This window comes from Ptychodera flava, chromosome 6 (genome assembly GCF_041260155.1).
Source record: "Ptychodera flava strain L36383 chromosome 6, AS_Pfla_20210202, whole genome shotgun sequence".
In the NCBI taxonomy this organism is placed as follows: domain Eukaryota; kingdom Metazoa; phylum Hemichordata; class Enteropneusta; family Ptychoderidae; genus Ptychodera; species Ptychodera flava.
The window spans coordinates 11,591,563-11,612,925 of NC_091933.1; the positions used below are offsets into that span (position 1 = coordinate 11,591,563).

General features: G+C 37.8%; 1 protein-coding gene across 2 annotated transcripts in view; it reads left to right on the forward strand.

The window, feature by feature from the left end:
- The window catches only part of LOC139134829 (glutamate receptor-interacting protein 1-like), a 46,029-nt gene that overhangs the window by 21,046 nt on the left and 3,620 nt on the right, over window positions 1–21,363 (forward strand). For both annotated transcript variants that reach the window (XM_070701891.1, XM_070701892.1), the window contains exons 2-17: window positions 2,348–2,440; window positions 2,865–2,936; window positions 3,154–3,363; window positions 3,740–3,902; window positions 4,398–4,543; window positions 8,934–9,081; window positions 9,595–9,773; window positions 10,474–10,629; window positions 11,406–11,595; window positions 12,242–12,381; window positions 13,138–13,215; window positions 16,222–16,291; window positions 17,241–17,386; window positions 18,358–18,499; window positions 18,928–19,111; window positions 20,062–20,931. In XM_070701891.1, the coding sequence (XP_070557992.1) occupies window positions 2,348–2,440; window positions 2,865–2,936; window positions 3,154–3,363; window positions 3,740–3,902; window positions 4,398–4,543; window positions 8,934–9,081; window positions 9,595–9,773; window positions 10,474–10,629; window positions 11,406–11,595; window positions 12,242–12,381; window positions 13,138–13,215; window positions 16,222–16,291; window positions 17,241–17,386; window positions 18,358–18,499; window positions 18,928–19,111; window positions 20,062–20,931 (2,987 nt within the window). The remainder of the gene's footprint in view (window positions 1–2,347; window positions 2,441–2,864; window positions 2,937–3,153; window positions 3,364–3,739; window positions 3,903–4,397; window positions 4,544–8,933; window positions 9,082–9,594; window positions 9,774–10,473; window positions 10,630–11,405; window positions 11,596–12,241; window positions 12,382–13,137; window positions 13,216–16,221; window positions 16,292–17,240; window positions 17,387–18,357; window positions 18,500–18,927; window positions 19,112–20,061; window positions 20,932–21,363) is intronic.

The following is a 21,363-nucleotide window of genomic DNA, read 5'->3' on the forward strand; positions in this document are numbered from 1 at the left end:
ATGAACATGACAAAAATTACATGTACGACTTGATAACCTAACTTTGGCAGATCCAAGTGAGATAGATGTGGAAATTCTGAATCATGCGTTTGACCTCAGCAGCGTATAAAAAGTTTGATTTTAAAGAGATGCTCATGGACAAGTATTCAGGTCTTCTGTGTTTGTGAAGTGTTGAAAAGTTTACACACCTGAAGAAACTCTGAGCCCAAAGTTCATTGTGACATCAACAGAGTTTCCCTAGGGGGCCCTATCATAGCTTTCTGAAATAACTGGACCCTCCAGGACTATGTTAATTTGCCAAATTGTTCAGTGTAGGTGCCAGCTGTTTCTCTTTGCTGAATGAATTTGTATATCACACAGTATCCAAAAGCACTGTGGAACTGTAGACTCTCCCACAGTCCCTCCCTGGCTATACTAGTATTCACTATGGCTGGTACTGTAAATTTAGCCTGCATGTACATAGCTGAGCAAATACACCAGCTCACTGAGCCAGCTACATGTCAGCTTGTGCTGAGCCAAGCTATAATACTTGCTTACATGTAAAATGTGCTATGACAGAAGATGTTTATGTGTCACTCTTCATGCCATGAAATTCATTCTTTAAATTCATATCAAAAATCGTAGTGAAATGTTCACCACAGAATGAGCTCCACATGCTCACTGTTGCGGTATCTTACAAAATAGTATGAACTGATCATTCTCCCATGTGTGAAATCATAGACCCTCGAGAAAAACGTTTCTATGGTGAAATCTAATATTCTTGCCAGTCACCTCATCAGGTCACCTCGTTGCTCAATCACCATTCCCTACAGGTATAATGTTGAAAATAGTCGCCAATATAACAACTGAACTGAGAACATGCTGGTCTTAAGTTTTACATCCAAACACAGACCTGCCCGAAATCTGTTGGTTTTTTTTACAGTGATTATGGTGTCATCAAGTCACAGCAGAGTAATCATAAAATACATGTACATGTACCAAAATGAAAGCTTACCTTGCATTTATAAAACAGTTCGTACAAAAAAAATTTATACAAAAAGTTTTTTTTTCAATGACTGATTCAGTCCCTGATCTTTGTTGAACACCAGGCACCATGTAATCTAGACACTAACCACGACACTAGATGTGCACATGAAATAAAAAAGAAGTCTAAGTCACAGAATATGAATGGAGAAAAGTTAAGAACCCAGAATGCTCCACACAAATTTTGAAAAAGGATTTATTTTAATTAAAGCAATTTTTGTGAACCTAATGAACATCGGCTTGGCAGCCATGCTCTTCTTTATAACGTAATACATTCAGTGGTCTGTGTGTTTAGATATCTTCACCCCTTGCAGTGAATGTCATGACCTTTTGACCCATGTCTGCCATGCAGGCACCGAGTAAAATGTGTTCGTTGTGCGCTTTGTCGGTAGGGCAGTAACTTCTGAATGTGAATACACAGTACATGTACTTTTCACTGAATCTTCAAAAGAAGTCTTTGTACGTGTCTGTTATATTAAAATACATCCGAACAATGATCTGTACCCAACTCATGTACATGTACATGCTGTATTTGTCACCATGAATCTTGAAACATTAGATTATTTGTGAACAGTCATATTGATATTGAACTGCCAATACTGATGTACATGTACCGGTACATGTATACACATACATCAAGCAGTTATTCAGTGATCATACATGTACATCGTACAGCGTTGCAGGATAAATTTTCTGATTCGATGCAGCATAAAGTGTTAAAAATTATTTGAGGTGTGTCGTGTCTCTGGCGATATCGTAAACAGTGTGCGGTTTTATAATCAGCGTGAGATGTGTACAAGTATATTAAAGAGAATTTCCTGATAAAAAGGTACAAACATATCAGTTTTGTACCAGTGTAATGATAGGACATGTAGACATCGGCCTGGTCATTTCCTCTGTGCTACATATATATGTACCGGTAGTTCATGTTGTTTTGGTGTTGCTCCATGCCTGCCTAGTGAGGGTTCCTGCCGGATTGGCAGCCGTTTTCCGGTTTACAATTTACACAATATGAACAATTTTACTGCTGGCAACAATGTCTGTGATAAGAAATTCAGGGTCTTCAGTTGGCAGTTAAACATATCACAGTATTGCTGTTATCCTACAGTTGTATGCTACATTATCAATTGTGTCAATCAGAGTCAATCCCTTGAGAGACTGTGTCTATTCACTCTCAGAGTGCTTTCATATACAGTAGGAAGTATTGTCAAAAACTAGTGAGATTGAAATCATCTGCACATTCCTACCCTAGCCAGCGGTGGCGCTAAGGTCACTCAGTTGCACAACTTGGTACTCAGACTCTATTTCCATTCTAATCTCGCAGAGCCTGGATCCAGTCGAAAGAAGTCGCACCATGAACCAGATTATATAGTTGAAGAACCTGAAGCAGCACCCAATAGGAGGCAGAGTATATGTGGTGAGAAGTTTAATAGCTCTGAAAGCAGAAAAAGCTTGTTCCCTTGAAAGCTGATTGCTCACAAATTGAGAACATGGTGATGGCATCTGCATTTGATCGTGGAGGGAAGTTTGAGCAATAACAAGCTGTACATGTACATGTAGTTTGTGTCAGCTTAACGTGTACTTTGTTCCAACAGACACAATGAATGAATATATAGATGATACATACCTTTAGGTTGTGCATTTTATGGAATACACAGCAAATACATTACTACACATGGCAGTTCAATGAATCTCATTTTTATCACAATTGCATTTCAGTCAGAGTGTGTATGCAGTGTACTCCAAAACTTTTCAGTGTGAATATCTGCTTACCATCGTCTTGCATGTAGAGCATTTTGACCAATGTTGTCATATAGTGATTGTTAATTGTTTTATTACAGAGGAAAGGAAAGGCAAAGTAACAGTGGATTTAATCAAGAGAGAAGGCAAAGGTCTCGGTCTCATAATATCAGGTCAGTTTTATCTTGTTATCATCTATTGCATTGAAATATGCAGGATTATATTGTGCAGATTTGCATGACGTATCAAGTATTGAATCACAAACTGTACCTATATGTGTAACAATATAGTGTAAGAACCAGCTTTGAGTCTTCCCAAAAAGTCAACCGATCACAACATGAGGTGTGCTGAAATACTTATTTTCCCAATATTCCACTTGATACCTGACAGGGGGAGTGGACAAAGACTGCAAACCCTGGGTTTCCAATCTGAGAGCTGGCGGCATAGCCCAGAGATCAGATTCACTTCTTGTCGGCGATGTCATCTCGTCCGTCAACGGTATCAGAACTACCAACTTAAAACACGATGAGATAATCAACCTGTTGAAGAACGCTGGAGAAAGAGTGACGCTGGAATTAGAATACGAACTGCCACCTACACGTAAGCCCAACATACAGTTACGAAATGCATTTGAATGAATTTTTGAGAAACTGTTAGGAATACTGTCTCATACTTTCCAGATTTCTCTACATTCGCCTCTGAATTTGCATAGTCAGTATAGTGTTTACACAGCTTTGTTCAATCAAAAAAATTTAAAAAGTTGAAAGGAAGAATTCATATATCACTTAAGTATCTCAAGTTTGTATTACTTACCAGCATTAGAGAACAACATATTGTCCATTTTGCGTGACCAACCGCTAGATGTGAGCTAAAGTATTTACCAAAATCTGACATCTGGCAAGTGTCAGTATTTTTTTCACTCACTGAACATTGAATGTTGTCTGACATTGAACTCTGTGACGTCATTCTTCATCAGCATTTGAAAATGGCCTGACCGTGATCTCCAAGACGGTAGAGCTGACGCTAGCCAAGGAGAACAACAGCTTTGGTTTTGTCGTCAGAGGAGGCATTTATTCAGATGAAACTAAAAGTCGTCCATTGACTGTATGCCACATCAGACCTGGAGGTCCTTCTGACAGGTACGATTTATAGTTATTGACCAATCATTTGCATCACAAAAATAGACATCACAGAAACATTCAAATTTCTGTAATTCAACCGTAATTCGCTCCTTGCAAGTTAGCAGTTAATAATTATCATAAATGAGATTGATTGATTAATGATATGATCAGTTATCAAATTATCAATTGATCCATAGATTATAGTTCTGCTATGTATTGATTGCTAGAGTAATCTTGTGATTGATAAGATCTTATTGGTTGATTATTTGATTGACGGTAACTATTGGTTATGAATATTTTATAATTGATGTCATCCTATTGGTTGATTTTATGATTGGCAATATGGCATTGGTCAATTGTTGATCAAGCTTATCCAATCTATCCATTCTTTATTTTACAACATTTCCTTGTTGATTGATCAATGTGTGACACTTCACTGGTTTTGATGACTGGTAGCGGACACTCCATGTAAGAGCTGTTACAAGGAGAGTTTTTCTTGTCTCTCTTTTCCAGGGAAGGAACTCTGAAAGTGGGTGATCGGTTATTGTCCGTGGATGGTATTAGTCTGACCAATGCATCGCATTCAGAGGCCATCGCTGCATTGAAACAAAGTGGACACAACGCTGTCATGTTGATAGAGTATGACGTCTCCATCATGGGTATGTGTGCACCAGTGAAAGTTTTAGCGATGATGCCATGCATTGATGAATATTGTGTCAAGAAATATGATGTCGTATCAGTAATTGGATTATCATGATTAGGTGCTTCTCAGAGTTTCATGATCAAACATTTTTCTCTTCAGATGATATTGTACTTCCAAACTCTGTATGGCATTTCTTTCTGTTCTCAACTCTGTGTAACCATCACTGTTTATCAATTCAACATAATACATTCACTTGCCATTTCACAATATACCACAAGTCCGATTGACATAATGTTCAGGCATTTCTGGCAGGCAGTGGGGTGGGGGCCAGCCAAGTTTCAAAGTCTATAGAAAGAAAGGATGTAAAATATGTCAATGAGTAGGAGGAGATCAGCATGTGGATTGAATAATTTGTATTTGTTTGTACGGTCAATGATAAACTGGGTGTAAGATTGCATTGATTGCTGGTGTTTTTAGGATCAGTGAAATATGTACCATACACAGAATGAAAGTATGCATTGGTTTTGTAAATACCTGATGTGCATTTTTGGATTGGTTATACCAGCCAAGACAAGTGAATGTCATATATCAGTGTATGCATTAGGCCAAAGTAATTAAATTCTTTGTTTTGCGTCCCCACCCGCGTAGGTTTTTAAGGTTTTCATGAAAAACACACACAATGTATTTGAATAGGAAATTTTAGGACATGACCGCTTAGCTTTTCTGAACTAAAATTTTGTTACAATTTTTTATTTGCTGCAATCAAATTACATTGTGTTAATTTTCTTGTGTGTGTTTTTCAGCCGCTTAGACGCGTACCTTTTCCCATTTTGAGTGGACGCAAAACAAAGAATTTAATTACTTTGGCCTTACCGTATTATATATACAAGAGTGTAAATGACAATCATACCATCATTTATGTCTGTGTTAGGTAACAGGTTCCTTTGTTTGGAAAATCACTGTTATTAAATATTTGCTGAACTCTTCCTTCATGAGAGTCATCACAAAATGCTGATTTCATTTGTCTTTCTTATGTACTCATAAAATCATCCTTTCAACAAAACCATATCATTTACAGCCACATTTTAACAAAGGTTGAACTCCTTTCATACTAGTTTATGAATTATTATTTTCTCTTTTTGCCATATACATCTTCCAATACATGTTGACATAATGTGTCTATGTGCAAATGAAGAACTTTTCATAAAAATGACAACAGATTGGAAAACTAATTTTCATTCAGTGTCATCATGTCAAACATCTCCATTTTATTTCAGTGTCATCTTTTTAAAGTGTCTATGCTAACCCCCGCCATCCAAAATGCCAAACTTTACAATCAATTTTCATAGCCTGGCCATTAGATCTGTTCGTGTTTGTCTGAAATTGTAGCATGAGATCAGTAAGCACGGCAATCGCTATAGTGAAAGGAGGATGCTGTTGTGACCTTACGCTTAAAGGGACTACTTTTTTAAAAAATCTGCTTTCTCAAGTGTCACTGATATTGTATCAACACACAGAAAATCACTCACCCCTCCCCAAATATCCCTCCCAGACTGTCATGGTAATTAGATGGGCATCTGTCAAAAGTAAAAAAAAGAAATGCACAGCCCTCGCCAAGTCCAAGCCACTCGTCATAGTTACTCTAAAATACAGCAGAGAGCATTTCCGTCATCAGGGCATTCTGCTGTGAGATGAAAATGTATTCTGTGATGTCACACAACACAACTTGTAAAACTATAGGGCTCACCTCAACTCTCTTTAGCTAGCTGCAGTCCCTCCAGCCTTCACCAGCAGAACCAGACAGCACATGACATAAAGACATTTTGACAATCCTGCTACAACTAGCACATAAATACATGTAGCTCCCAACAAGACATTTTGTGCTTTGGCAAGGGGTTCTGCATAGATGTTTTAAGACTTGTCATTCACACTGATGTTCATTGTCATTCTTTACTTCATAGAACATGGACATTACCAGGTCAAAGTTGACAGTGATGTTATTGTCACTGTCACATACAGGGGTAAAGTCCATTCTTTATTTTCATCATTTTTAAAACAGTCACTCTAAACTAACCCTGTGTCTGATATTTGTCGCATGCTGCATTTTTTTCATTCTGCTGAGCAGGAGTCACCGCCATACAGGTAATGCCTGCATCTAATTGTAATTTCCTGTACATCTCCTGTATCTAACACAACATATCACATCTTTTACGCCATGTGACTCTTCTTTCATATCAGGCGTACACAGCATATGGTGCAGTGACTACACTTTGACAATTCACATGGAAATCAGTATATTCAACACAGAAATTGCCAAGTTAGGAATCTCGTAAACAGGAAATTGTCTCTCACTTGTCTGTTGTTTACCATCTTTCAAACTGGTCATCGTTCATACACGCCACAGTTCAAAATACCAGCCTGAAGTTCTTGCTTCCAACATGACCTATTACATGTATTTCTATAGAAGCACTTGCTGAGTAAACACTCAATGCAATGCATGTACCGTCATTTTTGAAAGTTGAAGGACCATATATACCGTACTTGTATTGTATATGAATGTGTAGACCCCTCCAGATGTAAGTTTCCATGGGCGACTGCTTTCTTTCTTTTCAGAGCCAGTGCATTTTGACATACTATGCAAATCACCTCTGCTTGAAATGTACATCACAAGAGTTTGTTTTTCTGTGTTCTGTCAAATGATGGCCATGTCTTTTGAAATTCTGGGCTCTGTTGCTCCAAGTTGACACCTGCAATCATATTGCTTCTCCAACTGTGGATGAGTTGTTACTTTAGCTCATCTTTTGGAGTCCTTATTCAATGTTGTAGTTCAAGTTGTCAAGTGATATTTTGCATGTTTGGCACCATAACTAGAGCAGTAAGATTGTGTAGTTGCTGATTCATATAAAATTGAGTGTTTACAGGTACATGCTTGTGTATCCACTGTAGTGTGGATTGATGATTTGCCCGTAATATGCATGCATATTCTAAACTATCTCCCCAATGGTTTCAACCCTCACAAATTATTACATGTGATAAATACAGTTTGTTAATGACACTGTCTTGAATGCTATTCTGTTTTGCTGAGTTCTCTGAGTTTGTGTATCTGTTATAAATGCCAGTTGTGTGTCTCCTGCAATGTATGAATTTGTTTGGCATCCATCCAAATTTCTCTTATGAATTATACAAAGAATTCTGTTAAAAGAAAACTCTAGAGTGACTGAGTAGTCATAGACCAAATACCTGTCTTATTAAAAAGTAATTTTTGATACATGTACGGTATGTTAGTATCATACAAGACAGTATGTACCATATACCACTGCACTTCCATGAAAAATGTTGCAGTTCATTTATGAGTATCCTTTTCAGGATTTCGTATCGTTCAAATTCAACTTTAAAGTTGGAATACGCCTCTGTGAGAGCATGGTGAAAGGTTCATTAGGAAAGTTTGAGCAAAAGTTTACTTCTTTCACTTTTGAGGCTCATACTACTGTAACATTAAAGCAGAATATGAAAGAATGTATAGACTTGTTTATATGAAATCTACACTGCAGGAATGTGATTTTGCCTCACTGTGCAGAAATAGACCCGTTATTTATAGTGATTTATGTTGTTAATGTCTGACATGGATGAGGATGTTATAATCTCTATTGCATGTGGACCCATTGCTCCCGCTCTGTCAGTAGGGTTTACGCTAGCACTGATTGCCACTATGGGTAATGAAGCCTTAGATTTCAATCTAGTTGTCTGAATGCAATATTTGTATTTTGCATGTCATTTTGAATTTACCCATTTAAGATGATCATGACAAGATGCACATCATATGTGAGTGTCTTCAGTTCTTGTTCCAACGAAAAAACAAACAATGCTTCAGAAAACAAATACATTGTGAATCTGCATTTAAACAGTGACCTTTATGCCATTGAAGTTCAAAAAATTTCCATAGGATACATGTAAGCAAAAGCTCTAATTCTGATATCTGATGATCACAGAAAAAATCTTCTACTTTGTCAAGTCGACTGTTCTACAATGTAGAGAGAACATTGATAGTGTAGACGAAAATTTTTGCTGTCACTGACCATCTGTATTATCGCTACTTGAGTTTTCAAAACATTTCTCCAATTTTAGTCAAATTTGTAAATTTGAAGTTTAATGTTTTTCTTAGAATCCTTTTCATGAACAAAAGGACACCTGACAATAAATCTGTCATATATCAGGGTTTTATTTCGTCTTTCAACATTGTACTTGCATCTGTCAATGTATTGATCCAAAATCTATTAAGAACTGTAGACACCACATTGACTTTGACCTTGAATGTGTACACCACTGACTACATGGTCATTCTATTCATACCTTTGTGAAGACAACTCTTTAAAAATATGATTTTCACTTTCTGTTTCAACCACTAGACGCCGTGACCAACGCAACGGGTCCACTATTGATAGAGGTTGCCAAAACACCGGGTACTAACCTAGGTGTGACGTTGAGTTCCATCACCAATGGAGGAAGAATTGCAATTGTCATAGACTCCATCAAACCTGCCAGTATTGCTGATAGGTAAGTTGATCAGCAAACTTTTACCGACGTCAGTCAGGATTGCTCACAAGTACCGGTCCTATGAAAGTAGGGTACTGTCAAAATGGTATTGTTTCCATCAAATTAGAGGGTAATGCCCATAGGTACATAATCTGGAATTATGTTATCAAATCAGCCAGTATTGTGGATTGGTGTTTTATGGTCTGACTGCTATAGTAATTTGACATCATGTTTTGTAAGATTCGTTCCAGAAAGGAAAGGTACATGTCCTTTCTGTAATTACAGTACATGTATTTATAACTCAAGCATTGTCATCATCGATGTTGCAAGTTTTACTATCATCTCATCAATAGCTTCGTGGCTCTGAGCTAAAAAAGTGAAAGCCTGCTTACAGGATACAGAAATGAAATATTTTATGACATTTTTCAAATCAATCATTTCCAATTTAAGTCTACATTTGATGATTAAGTATTGGAATTCCTTCAGGTGTAGAGTTATACATAATGCATCTGCACAATGTCTTGATTCACACAGATGTGGTGCTTTACACGTTGGTGATGAAATCCGATCCATAGATGGCATTGATACAGCTCAGATGACGGTGGCTGAAGCGTCTCAATTCTTACTCAACTCAGCTGACCAGATCAAACTAGAGATTCTGCCTATTAGTCAGATACTGCCAAGGTTTAGAACATCACCAGAAGTTACTTCTTGTAAGTAGAGAAAAAAATTAAACCTTGGATATTAAAAAGTTGTCTCATTTTCTGGAGACCAGTTGCTGTTCTTGAATTTGAACAGCAAATCCAGTCTTAAGTTTACTACTCTGCAGAAGAATACATCTTAAATCAAGTGACCTTTATAATCTATACACTTCAACCTTTGACCCCAGTAGTAAGAAAATACATTAAATATTCCGCATATGATCAACCAGCTGTCACAGCAAAATCAACACTGAAATTTCAGAACCAGCATTTTAGATACTGCAAGACTGGAATTGTTTAATATTTGTGACACTCTCTAAAGTATGTTTTATATTTGACACATTTTACATCAAGTGGTGCTGTCTGTTCACTTATTCCAATTTCCATTTTTATTTGATAAACTTTACAAACATGTATCTCAACAGATAGATAAACAGATCTATGTATTTCTTTTTTTCTTATGATTTATCCTTGATGTATTTTTGCAGTGTTCTCTGAAAGGTGATGAGTAACAGATGTTTTCCAGTTCTCAGTGTTCACTAGAAGTTCTCTGGTTCACACTTTTGACCAGAAGTTTTCTGGTTCAAAGTTTTGACCAGAAGCTTCCTGGTGATAAGATTTAACCAGCAGTTTTCTAGTTTCCAAAGTTTTGCCATTCTGCCATACAAACTTGCCTCTTCTTAACATTGTACACATGGACTGATTTCCACAGCAATGGTTGTCGCCAGTGTGTCACCAGCTGTCAAGAGTTATCCACCGACAGTGTATTCCACAGGAACCTTGAGAAGCACACTAAGTCGTAGGAAACTTAGTAAAAGCGGTAGTGGCACCGGGACAATTACCAGATCTAGACGACAAAACTCAAACGGTAAGTCACTTTGCTAATAAAGTTTATCATAACTTCTTGTTAGTTCCTTTTTTGTTTGTTTTTTAATATTAAAAGTATATGAATCATGCAAAACACTATACAGTGTTACCAGACTTGTAGGCATTTTGGTCACTAACAAACATGATGCTATTCTGTGATCTTGTATCATACAGTTTGTATGTGTACTGGTAGAGTAGACATGAGTCTTTAATTCAATACATCCGTTACTTTTAGGACTAAGCAAACCAGTCCTTGACCCAAGGGTCAGCTTCTCAGCAGTTGAAGAATAGCAGCAACACCACTTTGCTGTAAAAGTAAACAAAAAGTCGATTTGTGTCTGAGAAATTCTAGACGGGGACAATCCTCCCCTCTTATATCCAGTAACATTAAAGAAAACTACCCCACACTGAATAAGACATCTGGTATTACTCATACATGTGCTTTGATATTTAAAATCGGTAAAGTGTGTGTGATCTTGCCTTCAAGTGAAACTCAAAAACTAAGCATGCCGCACAAGTATGTTTTAGTATTTAAATCAAAGTCCGCATGCATTGCATTCACACATCACATCACTCTCATGCATTTAATGATGAGGATAGAAAAACTTTTTCGTTAAAAAAAATTTGAATGATCAAGATGAGTACCGAGATGATTCAAATCAAAGTTTTTGAGGCTACGTGCATTTGAAAGTCTGTGATTGTTTTTCAAATGTGACATAAACAAAACAAATATAAAAACTATGGTCAGTTCAATTGTAGCATTTTGTTTCTGTTCAGCATCTGTAACTTCCAGTGTGAATGGTCTGATGGCCTCGGGTCAAGTGTGTCGGACAGAAACAACGGAAGTGGTGCTGGAGTCAACGGTGAGAGACTTTGGGATCTCACTTCAAGGTGGAGTCTTTGCCACAGAAATTCTAAGCTCACCTCCGATTATTAGTTTTCTTGAACCTGGTGGAGCTGCTGAGAGGTTAGTACACATTTATGATGCAATCAAAAGACATGAATGCTTTAAGTTCTGATATTCATCACATCGGTGTATTTTCCACACAGTGAAATGTAACCTCTTTGCTGGCATTCAAGATCCATGTAAACAGCCTGACTATGATCAGCAGCTCTTGAGCGATATCAATGTACTTTCACAGAAAAATGCAAAATAAGTGTGCTTCTGATAATAAAGTTCATGCATTCTTTAAAAACTTTTTTAGTGCTATTAAACTTACGAAGAGTTGAATATGTCACTGCTTTGCTGAACATTATTATGGAAAACAAAGGGCTTTACTGTTATGGCCAATGGTGGCGTCATTTACAAGATTTTTTTGCACCACAGCAATGATGTTGCCATTTGCTTTGCTTTGCAGATGTAGACATGTCTGCAATCAAGGTTTCATTTTATTGATTAATTGTAACTTATCAAGAAAAGGCAATGACGAACCTAAAATGTTGTTGTAGATTGTAAATAATATGGTCAGTCAGCCTGCTGGCATGATGAAATGATGACTGATGTTGTAATGAAGAAATCACAAGTTGACACACATACCAATACACATGGAATTATTTTATATACACATTCACATTTGCTGTTGGGATAATATTTATTTGATTTTCAATTGTAGAAGTGGCGTAATCCAAGCAGGAGACAGACTGATCACAGTCAATAATGTCTACACAGAAGATTGCACATTAGATGAAGCAAATCAACTCTTTCGTGAATCTGGTCCTCGGTGTACCCTAGAAATTGAATTTGACATTGCAGGTTAGGGTTGACCTTTTTTTTTATATGACAACATCCACTCTCCCTCCCCAGGCCCCCCCCCCCCCAAAAAAAATACAAAGTGTAGCTCATCAAGTTCCATAGACCTAAAGATTCGTCGTTGTATATTAAGCATAGCGTCCATATTACTTACTGATAAAACTAGCATAACGTAAACACTTTTGTCAATCTCAAGTATCTTAATATATGTATTGGATATCATGACAGATGCTTCCCTTATACAGGTCTAGTATGTACACACCCTACCTGTAGCAATGAATGCCTAAGCAGACTTCTATTTTATAGATTAGTCATAGACTTGACTACCGAGTCATGTGAACATGAAGTGAGTGTTTTGCTTGTATAAGCACACAGAGAGCATCATGACAATGATGTTGACATGCCATTTTTACAGATCTCTTGTGTGAGAGTAAATGTTTATAGAGATAGAGTTTGTGAATTTTCATGGAGTTCAGATGCCTTGTATTTGACAGTTAATATTTTGTGAAAGCTTAATACAAAGATTGTATAGCGCCCATGACAGTGGTACTTGCAAACTGGTAATTATGCTACGGATTTCATAATTTGGGTTTGCCAGGTTTTTATAATGTGCAATGGTTGTCACAAAAAAATAAATGAGTTCCTTCTATAACATTTGCTACCACTGTCATTGATTATTGACTGTTTTGTAAGCCATAACTAGATGTGTGCATTAGCTCACTGTGTTTATGTTTTTCTTATTTCTCTCTCCATGTACAGAATCAGTAGTTCCAAGCAGTGGTACATTCCATGTCAAATTACCAAAGACAGAGGGTGGTCTGGGCATTACAATCAGTTGTGAGTATTTCTGTATTTCCATTTCAATTTGAAATTACCACTTGGTAGGCACCACTTCCAATTTCACCGACCCTCTTTCACTGAGGGATTGTTATACATGTAATTTACATATATCCGTATTCCCTTAAACAGATGGCATGTGCCAATCAGAGTTCACATAATACAATTAATTCCACATAATTGTGTTCAAGGTATGTGAAGTAAATGGCGCCATTTGCCCGTGAACCTCGAAGTATTTGTAGAATGTATGTACTTCCATTCAATAATTATCTGCTGGTTTCTGCATGAGTGTCAACTGTTGGATATACAATGCATGTGTTGGCACTGACTAGCTCTCACAGCCTCCTACCCCATTTAGCAGCAGATCTGAACATACGAAAGAAATAGATGTTATCTGTACATGTACTGTGCAGAATGAAAATGCATGTGAAGAATCTCCGTCATCAGAAACCTAATAGTAGCATTCAGAATGTATTTAACCCTTTCACCACCATGGTTTGAACCAATCCCATTGTTTCCTATGGTTAAAGTGTGAGTCCTGCCACATTTTGAGACTTTTTCGTTTGACTTGGGGCATATACTATAGTTCTGGTTGTCAATGAAATTGGTATTAATAAAACAAACATTTACACACAAACTGAAGCTTATTTGAGCGGTTTTTAGACGGTTGTATTATGTTATTTCGACGAAAACACGGGAAAAGTTGCACTTTTCGATTTCCATCATGGCGACATTTTCCGGAAATTGCCGAGCTCGCCCCGTTTTGGCGCAAGTAGCTGTGACGTCACTAATAGAATAGGTGATGGTGACTTCATGCATTGACTATGGAGATAGTGATAATTTCATGAGTGAAAGCAGTGCAACTGAGAATATCATCGTCACAGAAGATATGACAAAGCTGTTCAGAATTTACAGGCCTGCAAATTTCAACAGTCGGAACCTTAACCTAAACGAGAACAAGAGCGGAACTCTTGTTGACCGTCGCGTCAGTGACAGCCCACCGTGACCACAGTCAAACACACCAGTGCACTACCGTACACACAACCGCAAGCTACCAAAATATAAATATGTCTGGAGTTGCCATCCCACCTTATTATTACTTCTGAACACAAATTGCCTCGTTCAAAATCTATATATAAAAATTTGAATTACACCATGACGCTTGTAGCTAAATGTAGTAGAGATCAAGTTGAAAATTGTCCACCGTTCATTAACACACATCTTTCCCATCGACAGCTGGAAGTGGAACAGGCTGAGGGTCATGTTAGCATAAACACCAAAGGTAGTATTCTCGCCGCAAAATCTTCAGTTTGGCGTTATAAAACCTCACATGAACATTGGCACTTTTAAAAATATGTGACCGTAAAGACATGTTAGCCAAATTCTCGGGAAGAGATAAATTTAAATTGACATGATGTAAATATCGGGCACACTGGCACCCGAGGCCGGGCGGCTCAGCCGGCCATTTCTGTGACGGAGTGATCAGCTACGCTTCCGCAGTTTTTTTTTTCTTGATTAAGTGTCAGCGATATAAAGCACAGTGTTCATTGTTTCATGACTGCGAAATTCTCAAAGAAGCTAAAATATTTTAGGGGAGACTTAGTCGAGCAGAAGGGAACAGATGACGACAACGCGACTGCTTCGTCAACAGTATAAACTTCTTTGCATGCTACACATTGTGTCACTGTTACTGGCAGCGCCGTGCTGTATTATACACAACCTATCGTTCAGTCTCGCAAAGAGTCAGTCAATCACTAGGTAAACTTTTTAGGAATATAAAATTAGATATCTCCTAACGTTACTAATTATAGAGTCACACATGCATGAGATCGAGTACTTGTATTCATTTATTTATTTACAATCACTTTCATAAAGCATCTGAATCGGCGATCAGTCTTGGGGGATGTGAACACGGCCATACTTCTCCGCGCCCCCGCATCCTTGACATGTTTTGGGCAACCTGTCGCAGTCTTGCTGCTGTTCTCGCTCTTGTCCACAGTTGATGATGATACACGCGAAGCTTTCTGGTGGCAATGGTCGTACTGGTACGGCATTGCGATTACATAATCGATGTAGTAACTCCAGGAATTAAAGTCTATCTTACCGTACATCTGGCTTCCGAACCGTGTTTATTCTAAGTCACGGCACTCGAAAATGTGCACCGCAGAAAACGCTTGTCTGAATGCCTCTTTTCCGACCCTTTCTTGTAATTTTGTCAAATGCGGCTAGTACATATCCAAAAATGCAATAAACTGACAATGGCTGCAGATACTTCAGCCACAAAGGCGTAACTTATCACCATGTTGAAGCCACAGCGGTAAGCATTTGCTATGGCCGAGGTGAACACACTCACTCGTACATTCTATTAGTTACGTCATTTCCGGTGGCAATGCCCGCGAATTCCGAAACGACCCGAATGGCAGCTAACTTCAAAGTCGCACAACATATCGCATTTTAATAATATTTAACCGCGTCGTTTCATTGGGGTGATGCATTTATTTGATAAAGTAGGGGTGGCAAAATCATATAGCATGGCTCATTTTAAGCAAAATTAACTTTGAATTTATGGGGGACATACACTTTAAGTTGGACCTCTAGATAGGGAAATGGGGGTGAAAGGGTTAATTTCGGCTAGTATAAGTTCTGTCATCCTTCAATACATCGTGTACTGTCTTGACCTGTGAACTCATGCATTTTGAAGCCATATCTTGACCTCTTTGTGACCCAAAAATGCACAGGCAAAATTTTTACTTAAAATTCTATTTTGCATTCTCAACTCTCTGCAATTCAGTTTGTGTTGTTATGTGGAACACTGACAATTAAAAGAAAATCCTGTTTTGGTAATATTCCTTCTGTAGAATTATGTCTACTCCAGGTTTTACCGGTATGCATTTGTACACTAGGAAGATGAAAGTTTTCTGAAGAAGATTATGTCTAGGTACTGAGTTCTGAATATTTCTGTAAACAAGCTCACTGTTTTACGCATGTTCTTTGTTTGTTGAACAGCACCAAAGAACAGAAAAGCTGGAGAACCTTTGGTTATTTCTCAAGTAAAGAAAGGCAGTGTCACCCACAGGTAAGAAATTGAATATCATGGCTATGAACAAGATATCTGATGTGGTATGGATGGTAACACACAGTTATCAACAAGACCTTTGACTTTGTATATTTTGGAACATTCATTTATAAACACAACTTTTGATCTTGTGACCATGGTAACACTTAGTTACAGATACAGTTAGACCTTTGACATTTCAATGATAGTTAGAGGCAGCTCTTGACTTGATCTCAACTCTGTCTCCTAGGCAACTGTCTTATCTACAAGACCTCTGCCCAGGAATCCCTGGTAACAGTCCCCTATCCCCTAAAAAAAAATGAAAATTCTTTAAAGCCCCACTAGCTGTATCTTTTAGCATTAGTTTTATGATTTTACTTTCAAGCGATAATAAGTTTGTGAGAATGTACTAATTTAGGTGTGTGTATACTCTTATTATATATTAACTACCTGCTGGGACTGAATAAGTAAATGTTTGCCCAAACATTAAATCGCAGCCCCATGTGAAAAAGCAAAAACCGTGGATACTGTGCGTATCTGCACTGAAATCTTCACATAAACTGCAAAGAGTAGTCCAATGTAATGCATAGGGTGAATGTTTTCAACTGTGACATTGTATGTTCTGTTTCCTTTGTAATATTACCAATTTTTGAAAATGGTGAGTAATCAAAATGACTGTTAAAATTTGAATTTACTTGTCAAATGTTTCACAAAAGAATGGTTTCCTAATGCAGTAAAAGCCCATATCCCTTCAGAGGGTAGAATTCAGAGAAAACCAAGAGAAAATAGGAAGATATTTTGAGGTCAACGAATTTCAAGAGTTACAGCGAGTGGGGCTTTAAATATCAGACTGCATGTGTGATTACATGTGTTTTATTGATGAGAGTAGGTAATGATCGAACATAATCTATGATTTACATGATATATATTATGGTTTTTAATTGTCTTTGTCGTTTTTTCACATTGACAGGACAGGAACTTTGTCGCCGGGAGACAGACTCCTTGCAATAGATGGCATTCCATTAGACAATTGTTCCGTGGAAGATGCGGCACAAATTTTACATCAGTGTGATGAAATTGTCAAATTAAGAGTACAAAAAGATGAGAGATTTTCTGGTAAGTCTATGTTACTCACTTGTCTTTTCACCTTCTCACTTTCTGATCCGTTGTCATGACAATGTGTATTGGATGAAATGCTGTTGCCATGACACTGTTCTTGGATGAAATGTAGCAATATGTTGAGGAAGTGAAGACCCATATGACTTACTGTGATTGAAGATAGACACCAACACATTCCAGGAAAGGGTTTTGTAATATATTATGCTGTGGTAGTTAAGGAACAAAAAAATTCTCAAGTGTGATGGCGAGAAAATTTGGCTTTCCCAGAACAGTCACAATCATTCCAGGTCATATGATCAAATCATACAGTGTGGAAAAAAACAATCTTCATGTACATCACATTATCTCTGAACTGCATGCGCCATATTTAATGATCATTTTAATTCCATTTTGTTACACTATGAAACCTAAGCGAAGATTTTTCATGTATGCCTACTCTTTGAATAAATTTTTATATGTATCTCAGATGTCTATTTGACATATGCCATTTTATCACAACAAAACTGAACAAATACCTTCTGCTTGGAGTTCACACCAAAAGTTTCTCCACTCTATATGTCTGAAGACAGTGATCACACGCTTGGCAATAATGCACCATATCATGCATGCAATAATGCATGCTGAAATGTTTAAGTTTGTGAGAAAGAGTCACAGTGTTTGATAAAATATGTCACACTATGTGATCACCAATGTAGAAAATTATTATTGCTTCATTTAGAATGGCAGTGTAAATGCTTGTAAATTTTGTTTCTTACTCTTGAAAAGTTTACTTCTGACTCTAATCCCACCCTATCCAATGAACTTGACATGGTTGTATCACTCAAGGCAAAGTGGAAAAGGAAAATCAAAACATATCAGACAAAATTGAGACACTCACCTTCTTCACCTCAACTCATCTGACTAAGTCTGTTACCAGACCTGACTTTGTTAATTACAACAGTTTTTGATGTCAATTTATTGTATTGTAGATGATCCAGGCAGTGGATCAGTGGTTTATTCCGTTGAACTTGTAAAACATGGCGGACCACTCGGAGTGACCATATCTGGCACTGAGGAACCGTTGGATCCTGTTGTCATATCAGGTCTTACTGAAAACGGTGTTGCTGAAAGGTGAGTATGCTCACTGTGATCAACTGATTAAAATGTAACCATATCAAACTTTCAGATGCCATCTGTCTCACAAAAACACTTTGTCTTCTTCACAACTAGGTTGACAACTTGTTTTGCCTGTTTTCCTACTCGTTGCATGCTTTCATGTTTCCTTTGTGATGTCGAATTTTAAATCTCCGTGTTTCCAGAATTTGAAAACTGGTGAAATCATTCCCTATTGTACAAGTCTTCAAGGCAGCATCTACTCAGTGTTGTAAAGAGACAAACAAGAATTCCATAACCTCAGTAATTTGTTGCAGTTCTTCTATTAGCATAGCATTGTATACATCTTTGACAGTGCTTGCTTTATAGAAGTTTCTACCAGCAATTTCATGCATTTCAGAGCCCCACATCCACTTTCTTCCAAACTGAATGGTTTTCTCTTTCAGGACTGGTGCTATCCATGTCGGTGATCTGATCCTGGCTATCAATGGCATCTCACTGCGGGGTCAGCCTCTCTCTGAAGCCATCAGGTTGCTGCAAACTGCTGGCGACACTGTCAATCTCAAAATATGCAAGCAAGGTCAACAGAAGGGGCAAGGTCAAGGTGTTAGTAGGAGCAACACCCATGAGGTAATACAACTCTTCATTTAATGTGACCTACAGGAAGATATCTGAGATGTATATCTGTTGAAATGTGTGATCTTGTGAATTTTTATATGGCATGTCCATTAAAATTATTATTGCTCCACAGTGAAATATACTGTATGACCTTTGACTACAGTGTTTTCATATTGACGTCATTATTATTTCTCTAAGATCTTTAGAGAAATCTTGTTCTTGTGAACAATGTTAAAGGGAAATATAGCCATAACTTTTGATAATGTTTCAGTTTTGTTCAAAAAAACTATTACATTTCCGTCACCTTTAACCTAAATTTTGTTGAAGTACAAAGCTATATCCACCCTAACACAATCACAGTGTATGTTGTCGACAAATAATTTCAAATCTGGACTTCAATTCAGCAAAAACCAATTGAATGCCAGAATAGCATTTATATTTTCAGAAAGGCAGTCAATGTAGGCATCTCAACATTTACACCATATTTAGAGTATTTTTTTGACTGTGTCTTGCATCGTGCCTGCATTGCGTGAAGGATTCATAAAGACTTGAGAAGGAAGTGATCCTTGAGAACAAGTCACAATTTTAATAGAGCTAGAGACATGGAACTGTCAACTGATAGCTTTGTGTTGAGGGTGTGTATTAAGCTCTGCTACATTGTGTATATTGCATTGGGCTAAAGTTACTCAAATTTTGAATGGCATAAACATTTCATTTCAAGTAATCAATTTTACAATGTGCACTTAGATTATTTTTTACATTCAGTGCATTTTCAGAAAAATTATTCATTCCACATACTATTTGAGATAGGGAAGACAATGTGTAGTCCTATCTATAATGATGTTGCAACCTTTCAAAAAATTGCTGTGAATTGACTCTGGGTCAGAATTAATTTCTCCATCAATGTATCAGTTGATGCACTCTGACATGCAGACTGCATTTACAATTCTCTTTTCACCCAGGCCATCAACACAGCTATCATGAGTGATTACGAAAATCTAGAACTGGACAACCAATCGCAACGCGCCGCAAGTACCGCCAGACGTCAACACCACCACAGCACACCAATGACAAGCGCTGACAGTGCAGTGGAATCATGGGATGGCTCTGGACTGGATGCTGGTTACCATAGCTATCCAAGTATGATAGCAAGTCAGGGAAATGCTGGAAGAAACCAGATGCCTGCCAGGCAGGGAAATCCGGGAATGAGCCAGCGACAAGGCAGGCCTGCAAGACCCCAGAAATCGCGGAGGAATAAAGGACAAGGGAGGAAACTGTCGCATGAGAGAATTGGAAGTGAGGATGATGATGAATGGGATTTACAAAGTAATTCATGTCACAGTGGAAGAGGATGTGGAAGCTCGGATGCGCTCAGTTCAGATACTGAGGAAAGAACTGCCAATGAAAAACTGAAGAATGACATATGGTCAGAAGCCCTGAGAGATCTTGAGAAATGCGGACAATCGGACATGCTGAAAGAACTCATGGAAGATCCACAGATGGCAAGTAACTTTTCTGGACGGCAATATGCCAGTGTTGGAAGAGGAGGAAACAGACCTCAAGGTGCTGAAGCGAGGAGTCAAACCTTGAAAGTCAACACTAGAGGGCCTCCTGCAGACTACAATACATTACAGGAGCCTCTGCAGGACCTCTACTCTCCTACTCCCATTGAACTTCATAAGGTTACCTTATTCAAAGATCACGACTACGATGATTTTGGATTTAGTGTCTCTGATGGACTTTACGAAAGAGGGGTCTATGTGAATTCTGTCAGGTCAGGTGGTCCTGCAGCTGTCAGTGGTAATGTCAGAGCATATGATAGGATACTACAGGTAAATTGAACAAGCCTTAATTTGTGTTCTGACCAATCACAACTTTACTTTCTTAGCTAAAACATAAGAGATGTCAAATGTGAATTTTGCCATTGCAGAACAAAGACATAAAGTTTAATAATGATTTTACATATTTGTATGCATCTTGTGGTTGTTATGTATAGAATATCCTCTTGACAGGACAAAACAATTTGATTTCTTACCAGAGATTTGTTATTCACAGAAACTCACATTGATGTACTATTCTGCATTTCCTCTGTGCAAAGGAGCAATTTCTTCAAAATCACAAGAAAATACTGCACATGACATGTTGATATGAAAATCGAGATTCTTTGACTGGCTTACTGTCCTGAAACAAGATACTTTGTTTTCAAAACCCTCTTACTGGCCAACCATTGGAATATTTCACACACCAGGCTAACCAGTTTGTGG